At 43.9% G+C, this 16,921-nt stretch overlaps 2 protein-coding genes across 2 annotated transcripts in view; both read right to left on the bottom strand.

Moving 5' to 3' along the window:
* LOC125378565 (WD repeat-containing protein 48-like) overlaps window positions 1-11,208 on the bottom strand; it is a 30,570-nt gene extending 19,362 nt beyond the window's left edge. The window contains exons 1-7 of the mRNA XM_048394016.1: window positions 10,943-11,208; window positions 8,049-8,189; window positions 7,199-7,274; window positions 5,026-5,108; window positions 4,104-4,233; window positions 2,726-2,916; window positions 293-397 (exon numbers count right to left, since the gene is read on the bottom strand). Coding sequence (XP_048249973.1) covers window positions 293-397; window positions 2,726-2,916; window positions 4,104-4,233; window positions 5,026-5,108; window positions 7,199-7,274; window positions 8,049-8,189; window positions 10,943-10,990 — 774 coding nt within the window. The 5' untranslated portion in view covers window positions 10,991-11,208. The remainder of the gene's footprint in view (window positions 1-292; window positions 398-2,725; window positions 2,917-4,103; window positions 4,234-5,025; window positions 5,109-7,198; window positions 7,275-8,048; window positions 8,190-10,942) is intronic.
* Window positions 11,209-16,264: 5,056 nt separating this feature from the next.
* On the bottom strand, window positions 16,265-16,921 carry LOC125384493 (ras-related protein Rap-2a-like). Its single transcript, XM_048403959.1, has one exon. The coding sequence runs from the start codon at window positions 16,919-16,921 to the stop codon at window positions 16,265-16,267; it is 657 nt and encodes a 218-aa protein (XP_048259916.1).

Genomic DNA, 16,921 nt, shown 5'->3' with positions numbered 1-16,921 from the left:
AAAAGGCTACTAAGGGGATCGGGTGGTCAGGCTCGCTGACTTGGTTGATGCCGTCATCGGTCTTAATTGCGTGGATCGATGCTCATGATATCAATCATTGGATTGTCTGGTCCAGACTCGATTATTTACAGACCGCCGTCATATAGCTGGAATATTGCTGAGTGCGGCGTTAAACAATAAACAAACCAAACCAATTACTGTATGCAGTGTACTGAAGAAAGGACCTATAGTAGCTGAATGAAGTCTCTGTCACGGTGTGAAGACATGAGACTGTTGTGACCTTTGGACTCACCTGTAATGCCCACACTCCCTCGTTGTGTACCCTGAACGTGGCCACACACCGCTGTTGACCAAGTGACCACAACCTGATAGTGCCATCGGAGCTACCAGACAAACACTGAAAAACACAAGCACAGGTTTGGTTGAAACATATTTACTCACAAGACGTGAACGGAATAGAGGGACAAGTACTTCCAACTTAGTTTGCCCTCTCCCTAGAGGTAGACATTAGTGAAACGCATCTGCAATATTGGAGCCGGCATAAGTGTCACTGGATCAGCTGCAGGTGACATTGGAGCCAGCATAACTGGCACTGGATCAGCTGCAGGTGACATTGGAGCCGGAGCAAGTGCCACCGGATCAGCTGCAGGTGACAATCGAGTCGGCATAAGTGTCACTGGATCAGCTGCAGGTGACATTGGAGCCGGATTAAGTGCCACCGGATCAGCTGCTGGTGACATTGGAGCTGGCATAAGTGTCACCGGATCAGCTGCAGGTGACACTGGAGCTGGCATAAGTGTCACCGGATCAGCTGCAGGCACCATTGGAGACAGCATAAGTGCCACTGGATCAGCTGCAGGCACCATAGGAGCCGGCATAAGTGTCACTGGATCAGCTGCAGGTAAGATTGGTGCTGGCATAAGTGTCACTGGATCAGCTGCAGGCACCATTGGAGACAGCATAAGTGCCACTGGATCAGCTGCAGGCACCATAGGAGCCGGCACAGGTGTCACTGGATCAGCTGCAGGTGACATTGGAGCTGGCATAAGTGCCACTGGATCAGCTGCAGGCACCATTGGAGACAGCATAAGTGTCACTGGATCAGCTGCAGGCACCATTGGAGCCGGCATAAGTGTCACTGGATCAGCTGCAGGCACCATTGGAGACAGCATAAGTGTCACTGGATCAGCTGCAGGCACCATTGGAGCTGGCATAAGTGTCACTGGATCAGCTGCAGGCACCATTGGAGCCAGCATAAGTGTCACTGGATCAGCTGCAGGTGACATTGGCGCCGGCATAAGTGTCACTGGATCAGGTGCAGGCACCATTGGAGCCGGCATAGGTGTCACTGGATCAGGTGCAGGCACCATTGGAGCCGGCATAGGTGTCACTGGATCAGGTGCAGGTGACATTGGAGCCGGCATACGTGTAACTGGATCAGGTGCAGGGGACATTGGAGCCGGCATAAGTGTCACTGGACCAGCTGCAGGCACCATTGGAGCCGGCATAGGTGTCACTGGATCAGGTGCAGGCACCATTGGAGCCGGCATAAGTGTCACTGGACCAGCTGCAGGCACCATTGGAGCTGGCATAAGTGTCACTGGATCAGGCGCAGGTGACATTGGCGACAGCATAACTGTCACTGGATCAGGTGCAGGTGACATTGGAGCCGGCATACGTGTAACTGGATCAGGTGCAGGCACCATTGGAGCCGGCATAGGTGTCACTGGATCAGGTGCAGGCACCATTGGAGCCGGCATAGGTGTCACTGGATCAGGTGCAGGTGACATTGGAGCCGGCATACGTGTAACTGGATCAGGTGCAGGGGACATTGGAGCCGGCATAAGTGTCACTGGACCAGCTGCAGGCACCATTGGAGCCGGCATAGGTGTCACTGGATCAGGTGCAGGCACCATTGGAGCCGGCATAAGTGTCACTGGACCAGCTGCAGGCACCATTGGAGCTGGCATAAGTGTCACTGGATCAGGCGCAGGTGACATTGGCGACAGCATAACTGTCACTGGATCAGGTGCAGGTGACATTGGAGCCGGCATACGTGTCACTGGATCAGGCACAGGTGACATTGGAGCCGGCATACGTGTCACTGGATCAGGTGCAGGTGACATTGGAGCCGGCATAGGTGTCACTGGATCAGCTGCAGGTGACATTGGAGCCGACATACGTGTCACTGGATCAGGAGCAGGTGACATTGGCGCCGGCATAAGTGTCACTGGATCAGGTGCAGGTGACATTGGAGCCGGCATACGTGTCACTGGATCAGGCGCAGGTGACATTGGCGACAGCATACGTGTCACTGGATCAGGTGCAGGTGACATTGGAGCCGGCATACGTGTCACTGGATCAGCGCAGGCACCATTTGAGCCGGCATAGGTGTCACTGGATCAGCTGAAGGCACCACTGGAACAGGCATAAGTGTCACTGCAGCATCCCTACAGGTGGAGAAGGGAGGATCCCCATCTCGTACATAGCAAGTTGAAGCAAGAGGACATTCAAGGGTTGGAATGGGTGACTGGCTTCTAGGTTGTGTTTTGGCGAGCTGTTTTCACCCTGTTATGGATATGGAAAACAAGACATAAATTGCAGGAAAATAATAATTACCTTTGTCTCAGGACATCCATAATGTCAAGTAAATGTTTTGTTGTTGTTAACTATGAGAGAATCCAGTGCTTTATCAAATGATTGTGAGGAAAGGGTGTCATCCTACCTGTGTTCCATCACGGTTTAGAACCAATGCTTTGACGTTGTCCGTGTGCCCTTTCAACTTCATTAGTTTCTGACATGTGCGCGGGTCCCAAACTCGGAGCACCTTTTCCGTGGAGCCTGACACGATGACAGTCCCGGGAGGGTTCATTGTCAGGCTGTAGATGGAGTCCTTGTTCCCGGTCAGGCTGGACGCTGCAAACAACACAATACATGGTCTACTTCTGTCACTGAAGAAGCTATTCTACTCACATAAATGTCTTGTGTTAATCACGCATCTGGGTCTGAATGATGATAAGTGTTTGATCTATGATTACACTGGAGACAGTGTTTGATCTATGGTTACACTGGGGACAGTGTTTGATCTATGGTTACACTGTGGACAGTGTTTGATCTATGGTTACACTGGAGACAGTGTTTGATCTATGGTTACACTGGGGACAGTTTTGATCTATGGTTACACTGGAGACAGTGTTTGATCTATGGTTACACTGGGGACAGTTTTGATCTATGGTTACACTGGGGACAGTGTTTGATCTATGGTTACACTGTGGACAGTGTTTGATCTATGGTTACACTGGAGACAGTGTTTGATCTATGGTTACACTGGGGACAGTTTTGATCTATGGTTACACTGGAGACAGTGTTTGATCTATGGTTACACTGGGGACAGTTTTGATCTATGGTTACACTGGAGACAGTGTTTGATCTATGGTTACACCCCTAGTAGATGTTGGTATACACTGGAGACAGTGTTTGATCTATGATTACACTGGAGACAGTGTTTGATCTATGGTTACACTGTGGACAGTGTTTGATCTATGGTTACACTGGAGACAGTGTTTGATCTATGGTTACACTGGGGACAGTTTTGATCTATGGTTACACTGGAGACAGTGTTTGATCTATGGTTACACCCCTAGTAGATGTTGGTATACACTGGAGACAGTGTTTGATCTATGATTACACTGGAGACAGTGTTTGATCTATGGTTACACTGTGGACAGTGTTTGATCTATGGTTACACTGGAGACAGTGTTTGATCTATGGTTACACTGGGGACAGTTTTGATCTATGGTTACACTGGAGACAGTGTTTGATCTATGGTTACACCCCTAGTAGATGTTGGTATACACTGGAGACAGTGTTTGATCTATGGTTACACTGGAGACAGTGTTTGATCTATGGTTACACTGGAGACAGTGTTTGATCTATGGTTACACCCCTAGTAGATGTTGGTATACACTGGAGACAGTGTTTGATCTATGGTTACACTGGGGACAGTGTTTGATCTATGGTTACACTGGAGACAGTGTTTGATCTATGGTTACACTGGGGACAGTGTTTGATCTATGGTTACACCCCTAGATGTTGGTACTCACTGGTGACAGTGTTGTTAGATGCAGTGAGGGCAGTCAGAGTGTTGACGTCCCACAGGAAGATGGCTCGATCTAGTCCAGCAGATGCCACCTGCTCTCGGTCTCTCGCATACGCTAACGCCTTCACATAATCCTGTAACATAGATGACTCCTTAGCATTCCATACAATATATATGAGTGTGTGTCACTATGGTTTGTATGCCACTTTGAACAGTTGAGTTATGTCACGGTGTCAATGATCAATGCTTGTCAACACTGCACTGGCCATGGCAGTCACAAGATAATTCGTGAGGGTCAGTGTTGGAAAAGGTTCCTGGCTCATCATCACTCAGATTGTAACGTAAATCTATACAATGTTGGAGGTAATTCAGCATAAAAAATTATATTCGGTAAAACATTCAGTGCACGTCTCCACTGTGTGGCGATGAGAAAGAGAATGGCGTGGCAGGAGTAATCATGTGATCAGGTTGTGTAGGTCGATATGCATAAAATTACAGTGCTTGACCCATTTGTTTGGGTGGTGACCATGTTGATGCTGGGATGTGTTCGGGTGATTTGTTTTTTTAGAAGCTGGAAACTTTGTTCAAGGAAGTTTCCATATAGGATTGAAAGAAGAAATGCACAGTGTGAGAAAGGATAAGTTAAAAAATTAATGAATACCCATGTACCAGGTGTGATATAGTTTTTCATTTATAAACATGATAAAGCGTTTGCATGATTAGTGACCAATTTTTTTTAAATATTTACATGCCTAATAACAGGTCACTTTAAAGCAATTAAATCTCATCATAAAACATAAAGATATTCAAGTTTAATATTCTATGAAAAGGTGTTGAGCAAGTTAGTTGTGTGTACATGACTGAAGTTTGATGTTTTAGTTGCCGCTTGACGATCTTATACACGCATCCAAGTAATGAAGACCTACCTTATGTGTCCGTAACGTTGACATGCAAAACCCTTTATGAGCGTTCCATACTTTGACAGTTGTATCACTGGAGGCGGAGATTACTGAAACACCAACAGTCATGTTCATCAGATATTGTCATCATGGGAAATTACACATAAAGGTCACCTGACCATGACACCTTAATCTCCCCATTAAACCTGCTTCTCCCAAGCGGCTAATTTTGAAGACATGACACTTTAACAATAGTTTAATGTTTGTAACGATGTTTCAGGGTTACTTCTTGCCCCTTTATCAGGTTTGTTTGTTTGTTGTTTAACACCGCATGCAGCAATATTCCAACTATATGATGGCGGTCTGTAAATAATGGAGTCTGGACCAGACAATCCAGTGAGTGAGTGAGTGAGTTGGGTTTAACGCCGCTTTTAACAGTATTCCAGTTATATCACGGCGTGTCAGCTTGATGTGGGAGGAAAGCCCGAAGTGATGCAGGTCTCAGACGTTCACAACTTCGGTGAAACCCACAAGCACGGGTATGGTGCTGACATAATTGGGGCAAACCAATATCATAGGTTTCTGGCGTGTCCAAGGGACGCAACTCTGCACAGCAAATCGTGGCGCCTTAGACGACTGGGCCACCTGTGCCCCCAGACAATCCAGTGATTGACATCATGAACATCGATCAACGCAATTGGGATACGATGACATGCATCAACCAAGTCAGCGAGTCTGACCACCCGATCCCGTTAGTCGCCTCTAACAACAAGCACTGTCGCCTTGTATGGCAAGCATGGGATGCTGAAGACTTATTTATCAGGTGAAGGATTATGAAGAGAATACATCATCATTCATGTGGTTGTTTTGCAAGACATGACACATTTGTAAGTGAGTGTGTGATCTGGGTTTCATGCAGCTTTGAACAGCATTCCTGTCACATCACAATGTGTCAGCTTGATGCGAGAGGAAAGCCAAAGTTATGCAGGTCTTAGATGTTGACAGACCCGTGAAATCCGGGTTAGAATAGGTCTTCAGCAACCCATGCTTGCCTAAAAGGCGACTATGCTTGTCCTAAGAGGCAGCTAACAGGATGGGGTGGTCAGGCTTGCTTACTTGGTTCATGCATGTCATCGTATGCGTATGATGACAATTACTGGATTGTCTGGTCCAGACTCGTTTATTTACATACCATAATATAGCTGGAATATTGCTGAGTGCAGCGTTAAACACCATACAAACAAACAAAGATGCTGACCACTTTCACGATACCCACGAGCACGGGTACGGTGCTGACAAACCTAGAAACATAAACAAGGCAATCCAGAATTCGAGCAGGCGACCATGGGTTTCTGGTGTGCCCAGGGGTCACAACTCTTCACAGTGAATTGCTGAGTCTTAGACAAGTCATCTTCCCGAGGCAAGAGAGTTAACTGACTTTAAAAGTCCAGTTTCCACCCTTGCCGAACTAGGCTGGTATTACTGGGCTCTATCCTAGCGCCACCAGTGGCTATTATGAGTTACGACCCTTCTAAGCCTCTCCTTCAGACCAATCAGATTCCATCTCTCGTATCACTTGCATTTGCTTGAAACAAAACAGTGGCGCCCAGTAAAGACGATCTGATCGATAATCAAGGTCTATGTTGTGATAAAACGGGTCTTACATCACGCAATGCGTGAGCACCTTGATTAAAAACATGAAAAGATTTGGAAAGTATCTCTTGACAACGAGTTGGCGGTGCACATGCTTTGCAAATCCTGCAATCAACCGAAATCTGCACAACAGTTTACGAACCGGATTTCGATTTCGTTGCCCGATTTTGATTGGACTATGCATAGACTCGTTAGTCCAGCCAAAATGTAACTCCATAATACCAGCCAAGTTCGGCAAGGGTGGAAACTGGACGTTTTTAGTCAGTTAACTCCCTTGCCTTGGGAAGATGTAGACAAGTGGGCCACCCATGCCACCCACAGAGTTATGGATAACAACTTCTTTAACAACATCAGGAAAATGATGACAAAAGGGCAAGGAATAGTCCCAAATATCGTGACAAACAATAAAGTTGTTATCCATGAAAGTGTCATGTCTCCATGCTCTTCCAACTTCTCAATGCCTATCAAAGACTTGGCTGTGCTTGTTTCACACGTTCAAGACATAAGATCTTAATTTCTTTTCAACATTTGAATGATCGGAGCTTACATGTTCTGCCATTACAGCAGAGGACGATGTCGTTCACCCAGTCAGTGTGATGCTCCATGGACAGAATGTAGGGGTCCTGTAACACACAACACAAACATGACTATGGAAAACTTTCTCACCTTGACTAGCATTTCGGATCATACACCAAGCAACCTATAAACTACTTGTCCATAAACTAATGATAGTTGTTAGTGAACAGGGATTTACAAGGGATTCTAAACTAAGTCCCTGGGCAGGCAAATGGGGGGAAAAATCTGTAATTCTTAAATTTAGATGCATTTGACAGTGTTTTTGGAGATTGTATTCAACTTAATAATTTAAACTAAGCCTTAAAACCTCTTCCTAATTATCGGTCCTGTTACCAGTGAAATACAGGTTATCTCTACCAAACAAATAATGGGAATTTTTTAATCCTGAATTGGGAAATGTAGACTTGGGGCCAAATATCAGCCTCTGAGCAAGTCAAGATAAACAAGGGCAAAAGTGAGCGTGGCTTACTAATACCCCCGACCCGCCTAGTGTGTCAGTAGTTTCAATTTAAACATGTTAAATAATGGATAGGGTTAGGGTTTGAAAAATTCATTAAAAAAAACAATTTTTTTTCATTGACTGCACCCCTCCATATGACACGGATTATATGTACTAAGTTTGAGATGAATCCACTGAATAGTTTAAGAGAAATTGCAAGGACAAAGTTTTCGGATGGACGGAACCTTGGTCATGTTGGTATAACTATATACCCCAGACCTAAAAGGTCGGGGTTATAATAATGGCTCTTGAGTTAAGTGACGGATGGATGGAGTGTTTCTATATATAATGATATATATGAATATGTACAACAAATTCTTGCCTTGTTTGTTCTTGTGTTCCATATCCGGATGATGGAGTCTCGCCCTGCAGAGTACAGTCTGTTGAGCAGTGGATCAAACTGTAACGCATTCACACCAGACCTGTGGTGACGCTCCACCTCCTCGCGCATCACAAACGACACCTACAACAAATGAAGCTAACCATTGAAACGGGCAAACATGATGGGAGACATATCACAGTGACCTGGATGAACAGGACATCCTTAGCTAAACACTAATCACACTAAATCAATCATTTTTATAGCCTTGTTAACAGTGATCTAATTTGTTTGTGCAAGTATACAACATGATACGAGAGTGGTCATTTTTTCATATTTTTTTTCAGAAAAAATGGTAACTTTTTCTGAAAATTCCTGATATACTGTTTGGTTGGCATTCATCCTGACATCTCATCAACAGACTCAAATGTCATATATTGTTTGTTTGCGAGTGAGTTGGGTTTAATGCAGCTTTAATAGTATTTTATGCTGGATGTATCACTATCACCTTGATGTGGGAGTAAAGCCCGAAGTGATGCAGGTCTCAGACATTTACCACTTTGGTGAAACCCATGAAATCATGCATGGTGCTGACATTGTTTGTGGTTTTGAAACCAGTAATATTCCAGGCTTTCTAAACAAACCTGTGGTTCTGCAGTGAGGTGAAATGGGGCTTAACGTCACGTTCCAACATAATTTCACTACTCTTGCTCATATATAGTGTTTGTTTGTTTGCCTCACTCAGCAATATTCCAGCTATATGACGGCGGTCTGTAAGTAATCGAGTCTCCACCAGACAATCCAGTGATTGACAACATGAGCATCTATCCACGCAATTGGGATCGATGACATGCTTCAACCAAGACAGTGAGCCTGACCACCCGATTCCGTTAGTCGCCTCTTACGACAAGCATATTCGTCTTTTACGACAAGCATGGGTTGCTGATGACCTATTCTACCCCGGATCTTCACGGGCCTCATATATTGTGAAGTGCAAGCACGTGTGTGTCTGCTTCTACAAGTCCGGACTACCATGCCACAATTTTACATGGACACTTCACTCTGACACATTGTACTCCTTTATACTCCATTATACTCCGAGCCTGCAAGTCCATGTCTTATCCCTGTATTGTTGAGCGCCAGTCATGTTACAAGTCTTTTGGTATGATGTGGCCTGGGGATCGAACCACCAACCTTCCACTCTCTGGGTAGGCGCTCCATCCACTACACCAGAGGCAGCCTTTATCATGTTTCTGGCGTAATGATTCAGTGCCAAACCACTAAATCCATATTTGGACACAAAATTGGAATGGCAAGAATGGATAGAATGCAGAATACTGGACACCAGAAGGAAGGAATTATGATCTGCACTCATCAATGTGCAAAAATGTCCCTAGGAACGAAAACTTTTATTTACACTGCCATGCTTGTTTGACACTTTGCTGATACGATTGTTTTCAGGGGCAAGTACGTTTCTCACAAGATATATGCACCAATAAAGTTATCAGTAGGTACATACCATTATCATGATTATAGAGCAAAATCATTCAAACTGCCATTTCCGTAATTTAATGATGTATTTGTGAAAATGTGGGAGAGTGGAAGGTGAGGTTTTATTAACATGATTAGTGAACTGTCTTTTCTGTGAGGATAACAGGTTTGAACAATGAGCAAAAGGAGGTGAGGTGAAATGGGGTTTAACATCGCGTCCAAGATCATTGCACTTATATAGCGATGTGCATGTACGTGTGTGTGTTTGTGTGGCTGCTTGTACTAGTCCGGACTGATGCCGATTTATAGTGCTAGCTCACTGAGATACCATGCCGCAGTTTAACATGAATACCCAACTCAGACACAGAATACTGACTCCGAGCCGACCAGTCCTTGTTTTAGCCCCTTAATGCCGAGCGCCAGACAGGGTAACAACAAGTACCATCTTTTAACGTCTTTTGGTATGACGCGGTCGGGGATCGAACCCCGGACCTTCCGCTCTCCGGGCAGACGCTCTACCACTAGACCACGGAGGCGGTCCCATGAGCAAAAGGAAGGCAGTGAACATGTATCATGGACAGATACTTCTGCGAACACAATTTTTTTTTAAAATATGAAATTTAAAGGTCTTTTAAAGGATTGTTTCAACACACCACCCCATCCACAATTCGATCGTGTTGGTCTATACCAAAACATCATTACAATTGAGTTGGACTTGCCAAACTAGGCCTGCATCATACCAAACATCCCAGTTGGTGCATGTCATTATCCAAAGTGATTATTCCACAATAGGCAACGGTAAATACCACAAAATAAGGGTTACAATGCCTTGTATTTCTGTTTCACCTGCAAACTATCATGATATCCTGAAGCAAGCAATGTTAGAAGTTTCAAGCAAGAAAGACAGGGTGGCATCCTAAGCGAACCAGTGATGAGCACATTATGTGATGACTGTTTACATTTTTGTGCAGATGAGTTAACTCGGTGCTAATCACTTGGTTAACAAGCATGATGTTAGCCTATGTATAATAGTGACCATGGTTTTGTGTAAAGGATTGGCTTATTATGTCATTGGCCTAGCCCCGCTTCTATTAAATTTGACCAACCCGACTATATTCCTCCTCTACCCATGCAGCACTTAATTGGAACCTGTAAAAGTGCACCCAGTACTGCCAAAATCATTAACAGAACAGCTCAATGCATATCAATCTTGCACAGTCTATTTCTTACATGATGAGATTGTATTTGTTGGTGTAAATCACTCAATGTGTAATATGTAACCGTCAGACCATGGCCCCATTGCATTGTATAACTGGCAATAAATAAGGTCAAAGAAACAAGGCATATTTTTAAATATGAACAATGATACATCTTCTTTATGCTTAACAAACTGGCATGGTCTCTACCTGCACTTTCTTCCTTCCCTGGCCCCCTGATCCTCTATGGGTGGCCATGTTGTTTTGTTATTATTCCAGATCGTGACGTCACTAAATGTTTTTCAATTCCACACAACTGACGTATCTTAATCAGACCAATGTATATCTACATTTTGCATCTAACTGTTTTTCCTCAGATACATCTGAGAACCTTGCATTCAATTGTACGACTGCAACATTTGGAAACAATCAGGAAACGGTCTGCACCGAACCCGCGGGAAATGGTGGTGATGTTGTTAGAGTTATCTGCCCTTGATCAGGGGACCTGTTATTATTTACAAATACAAATTGACTTCAAGCGTTCGGTTTTCAATTACTGATACCGATTACAAACAAAATATTTATGTGTGTATCATGCATTAATTCGAGTGAACGGTTAGGCCAATTGGATATGAGCCTTTAGGTGTGCTTCAAAAACGTATAGGTGATATAACTTGAACAGACATGTTCGGCCAATAATGGTTCCCGGGTAAATGTGAGCTATACACCGTCGGGGTACGATAATACACTAACGCTGTCAGGCAGCTTTCCAGTTCGTCGTCACCCGTCGAGTAAGTTATACTCTATCCCACTCCTAAACGGCTTGACTGGTTAGAGTGCGTAGCCCGAGATGTCCAAAACCTGTCAAGCAAAGATACAGCCAATCTCTGTTGTAACTAAACGATCGAGTCTCTAGTTTGGGTGGGTTAATACCACGCGTCTGTTCGTCCATCCGTCAGGGGTTTCGTTCCGGAGCATTACACGGAAACCGTTTCATAATATATTAAGAAACTTTGTATCAAACATATGATGAACTTGTGCCTATTGATATTTCTGGAAAAAAATGTACTTTTTGTGTTTCCTTGGCAACAAACTGGATTTAGACTCAAATACGTCTAGCATTCGTTTCCGGAGCATTACTCGAAAACTGTTTAATACTTTATTATGGAACTTTGCATATGTATGAAACACATGCTGAACTGGTGCCTTTTATGTTTTGATATCTCTAAAGAAAGTTTTGTTTTTGTGTTTCCTTAATTGTTTTACTTAGTCCAGAGTGTCTGGAATGGGGACAGTTTTTTATCAGAAACAATTTAAGTTACATGAATAAAATTTTGCAAGCTTATCGAAGAGACACCTAATTATCAAGAGTTCGAAAATTGGTGCCATAAATAGTATGTTTCCAGAGTCACATCCCATGCTATGTGTACTTATAAGGCCCGTTAAGACTCGTTAAGGCCCTTACTCAGTGTATTTCAACATTAACCTCATAATAGTTACTACTATGTGAACAAACACAATTCCATTTTGTGCCTCATGACGGGGGATAGTGATAACGCTGTTTTCTTGTTGATTTGTAGCATGTTTCAGTCGCAGTCTTGCGCGTAAGCATGTTTGACGTCACAAAAATGTCTACATCGTGCCGATTTGGCCGCATGTTTAGTTGCGTTATTCAACTGTCACACGTCGAATTATAGTCGGTGCGACATTGACCACATCACGCTTTCACGAATAGATGATGCAATGGAAATAAATGAAGAAATTGACGAAATCCTAACATCAGCGATGTTTTGAAAATAGCTTGAAGACAAGATGTATATAACTCTAATTTCCCACAGCATAATATGTATTTATTAAATAAACATTGATTTACTTTCTTACTGTTGTTGCCGTACTGTAAAGAACCCCAACCCCTCACCCACCCCCACCCCCTATCCCTTCCTTTCTGATCTTTTAAAGATTAGGATTGATGGGGTTTTCTCCAGATTCCACAAAGAAGGCACATCACAGCATCTCGAAAGTGACGTCATTTCTGTTCATACAGCTGTTACCGAAATCGTATTCACAATGTTGATCAGATATTTCACATCTATTCGATATTAATCGAGCCTCCCATTCATATCAAGTTTCTGTCCAGAGTGCAATACTTTCTACCTGTTCAGAGATATAGCGAGGGCCGAGACATAAAATTGATATGAATTAGAACGAGTTTTACATTCTGTTTATTATCAACGATGATTTTTGATTACAAATTGACTGCAATATTCTTTTGCGTTTATGTAGGGACAACACGTGACAACACGTGACAACCGGTGTGTTTACTGTGTAACGCAAAACGTGCACATCTGTGTTTACGTTTATACCTCCATAAACGCATATATACGTACTGAAGTCAATCCTTATTAATATATACGTCAACAATAATAACTTTACAGAGTGCTTATTTAATTATTAAAACACACAAGACTAGGCAACGGTACGAAATCAGGGACATCGTTCAGCGCAACAATACAACACACCGTATTCGACGTAATGAGCGCCCCGCTCTAATAAGCGCCCAAGAAATTGGTTTGGGAACAATCCCAATGAGCACCCCTTCCGATTGATCAATGTACACAAGACTTATTTATTCGCGTATAATACGCACTCGTGTGTTATATGCACCCTTAATTATGGGCATTTAATTCTGGAAAAATATATCTGTCGTACATAAACATTTCAGGCTGTCAGCATAAACCACGAAATGTATCTTTCAACTCTGTTTTTTTCGACCAAAATAACATTTTAATAAGAGCCCCCTATTTCTAATTTTGAGAGCGCCCTGGGCGCTTATTACGTCGAATACGGTAAGTCACATTGTATTATCAGCCAATCAAAAAACAGTAGTTTGTTAGTTGGCGTGGCCTATTTTGACGGTTCATGGAAACATAAATGCAAAATATTGTTTGGTTAGCCAATGCCACTCAATCGCTTGCAGTTTTGTTTCTTCAATTATCAACAAAAATACGCTATGTCATGTTTGTTATTTTTCAGCGTGTGGCCATATGAAATCGTTAGATTCAAATGTTCAATTGGTTAGGTCTGGATTTCATATATGATTGACGTTATATAATTCAGTTGCGGGGGGCACGGGTGGCCCAGTCGTCGCGATTCGCTGTGCAGAGTTGCGTCCCTTGGGCACGCCAGAAACCTAATGATTGTGGGTTCGAATCCCGGTTCGCCCCGATTATGTTTCTAGGTTTGTCAGCACCACACCCGTGCTCGTGGGTTTCACGTGGGTCGTGCGTGTGTGTGTGTGTGCGTGCGTGCGTGCGTGCGTGCGTGTTTTCTGTCATACCATTGTACCAAGAGTCAGCTTGATATGCTTGACGCGAACCTCTCACGGATATCTAAGCCAGCAATGCGATTACTAAGCGAGTTCAGTTACATTATGACATGTCAGCTTAATGTGGGAGAAAGGCTTAACGGGACGAGTGTGTTGTACGTTTACCAGATGGGTAAATACCACGAGCACATATGTGGTGGCCAAATATAAACTTTTGGGAGAATCCCGAAATCGAACCAAGACCATATGCTGCAAGCTACTTGCTTCGAACAGAAAGAAAAAAAATGAAGAAACATTTTTTTATTCAGATGAATTGATACATCCTTATTTGTATGAATACAATATCAACAAATAAAACCATGGTAACGACACCGAAAGTGGCTATATGCATCATCTGCTCATTCTCGACGACAACCAGTACCATCAAATGCATAGTATACCAGAGACCATATACCTATATAAGGTCTCTGGTATAGCTATATATGATCATTGGTGTTAGCTCCTTTTCACAACATGCCTATGAAAATACAACATTTACAAAGTTAAATTCAAACGTCTCTTAATAATAAGTAACCTCTAAAATCTGTACAGTCTCATTATATGTCAACACGTGCGTGAGGTGAAATAGGGTTTAACGTTACGTTCAAAATGATTGCACGGATATAGAGAGATGTCCATGCATGCACGTGCGTGCGTGCGTGCGTGCGTGCGTGCGTGCGTGCGTGGTTATGCGGTAATGAAGGCTACGTGAAAGCACGTAGTACTACCTGCTTGTCATGTCCCGTCTAATGCCGGTTATATAGATGCTAGTGATACCATCTTTTGACGACATTTGGTATGACGCGGTCAGGCGTGTTTACCACTGACCTTCCGCTCCCCGGGCTGAGGTTCTATAAACTAGACCACGGAGGCCGTCACCAACACACGGATGTAACATCACACATTTGCATGTTCGAACAGTGCCTTGTGGAGATTGGCAGGATCTCTTAACGAATAGCTTGAATCTGTCTAAACCGGACTTCCGTGGGACCTTTTGAGAGAGCAACCCGGATTACACAGAAAACAGATTCTAGCAAAGAGCTGCGTCCCTTCGTATCTCACGCGAAATAAACAAGATCAAAGACATCGGTACACGTACAATACCTAAATAATCTGCTTTGAGAAAGGCCGACACAATATAAACTACATACATACTTATCAGTATTCCAACTATATGATGGCGGCCTGTAAATAATCAAGTGTGGACCAGACAAGTCAGTGATGGGCGGTGTCATCATGAGCAACGCCCCACGTTTCTGTATACATGCTAAAACGTACCTCAGGTACATCAGTGTTCGAAATACCTGCCTGCCCGACCGTCCGAGACGGGTTGATTTCAACTCGGGCTGCCAGATTTTCAAATCCCCCTGCCCGACGGTCGGGTTATATTTCATGTGTGACAATATTCTAAATATTTCCCGATGATAATCATTAATTCACATGTAAAGATGAATGATAAAATGTAACCAAAAAGAAATCCCGTTAGCTTATCCTGAGAAACATATGATTATAGTGGGCAGGCAGGTTTTGGTCAGGGCTGGCAAGTATTTCAGCTAGCCAGTCCTGTGGTCTGGCTGAAATTTTTGGGAGTTTCATACCCTGGGTACATGTCTGTAATATCCTGAACACCAACGGCCCTTTCAGCTTCAGTCGCCCTTGCTAGTCTGGTCAGCATCGTGACCAGAATTGACACAGGCGGCCTCGCAGTCAATCATCAAAAGGAATATTTTCATACATGACTGCATATACGAAGACCCGTGAAGGTCCTGGGTAGAACAGGTCTTCAGTAACCCATGCTTGCCGTAAAAGGCGACTAACGGGATCGGTTGGTGAGGCTCGCTGACTTGGTTGATGCATGTCATCGTATCCCAATTGCGTGGGTCGATGTTTATGATATCAATCACTGGATTGTCTGGTCCAGACTCAATTATTTACAGACCGCGGTCACATAGCTGGAATATTGCCGAGTGCGGCGTTCAACAACAAACAACAAAAAGCATATACGAAACTAATAATAACACGAGACCCCCTTTACCTACCATAGTAAAATTGTTACGTACACCACGTAAAATAGATACACAGGTCGTGCTGTATCAACACACGACCTTGCGATGCTATAACAAGCATGGCCACCATAGGCTAGTTAAAAAAGTAGATTGAGCAGCTAGTTAAAACCAGATTTGTTGTCCTTTGAGAACCCGTTGAATCCGCTCAAGAGAGGAACATCTTCTTTCCTTTACCGGTTGCTTAGCGTCGGACAGCTTCAGCCTCACAACTTCTTCAAATATGACGGACATATCAGAGCCCCCTTGAGCAGACACTTGGAAATGTGGGTGTTGCAATCCGTCAGGGATGAGGCCGTGCAGACTCTCGCAGTCCTTGAACCACTTGTCTTTCCTAATGTCTGTCTTCATCTGTACGATCACCATCGGCATCTGTTTGCCCCTCTTCTCGAAGATACTCTCCCTCAATTCCAGGACCCTCTGGAAGGACAAGATCTCTTCCACGGAGTACACTAACACGAACACGTCAGCGTTGATGACGGCCTGGCGTCGGCCGTACTCGAAGCAGTAACCTCCGGGTGTGTCCATGATCTCCACTTCAATCTGCCGCCCGTCCACGTTGACTACCTTTTCGTGTTTATCGCCTACTGTAACGACGTACCTGTCACTGAACATCTTGTGGATGTACTGGTTCAAGATGGCGGTCTTCCCGACACAGGCACGTCCCATCACGGCTACCGTCATCCTGCCCTCTTTCAGCTTTCGCTTCTGAGTCGTGGGTGAATTTGGTTTGAACATGGTTGAACTTGTGGAGGGTTCCAT

This window comes from Haliotis rufescens, unplaced genomic scaffold (assembly GCF_023055435.1).
Source record: "Haliotis rufescens isolate VD_foot unplaced genomic scaffold, xgHalRufe1.0.p SCAF_1, whole genome shotgun sequence".
Taxonomy (NCBI): domain Eukaryota; kingdom Metazoa; phylum Mollusca; class Gastropoda; order Lepetellida; family Haliotidae; genus Haliotis; species Haliotis rufescens.
The sequence above is the reverse complement of the archived record's forward strand: the minus strand, read 5'-3'. Positions and strand labels throughout refer to the sequence as shown.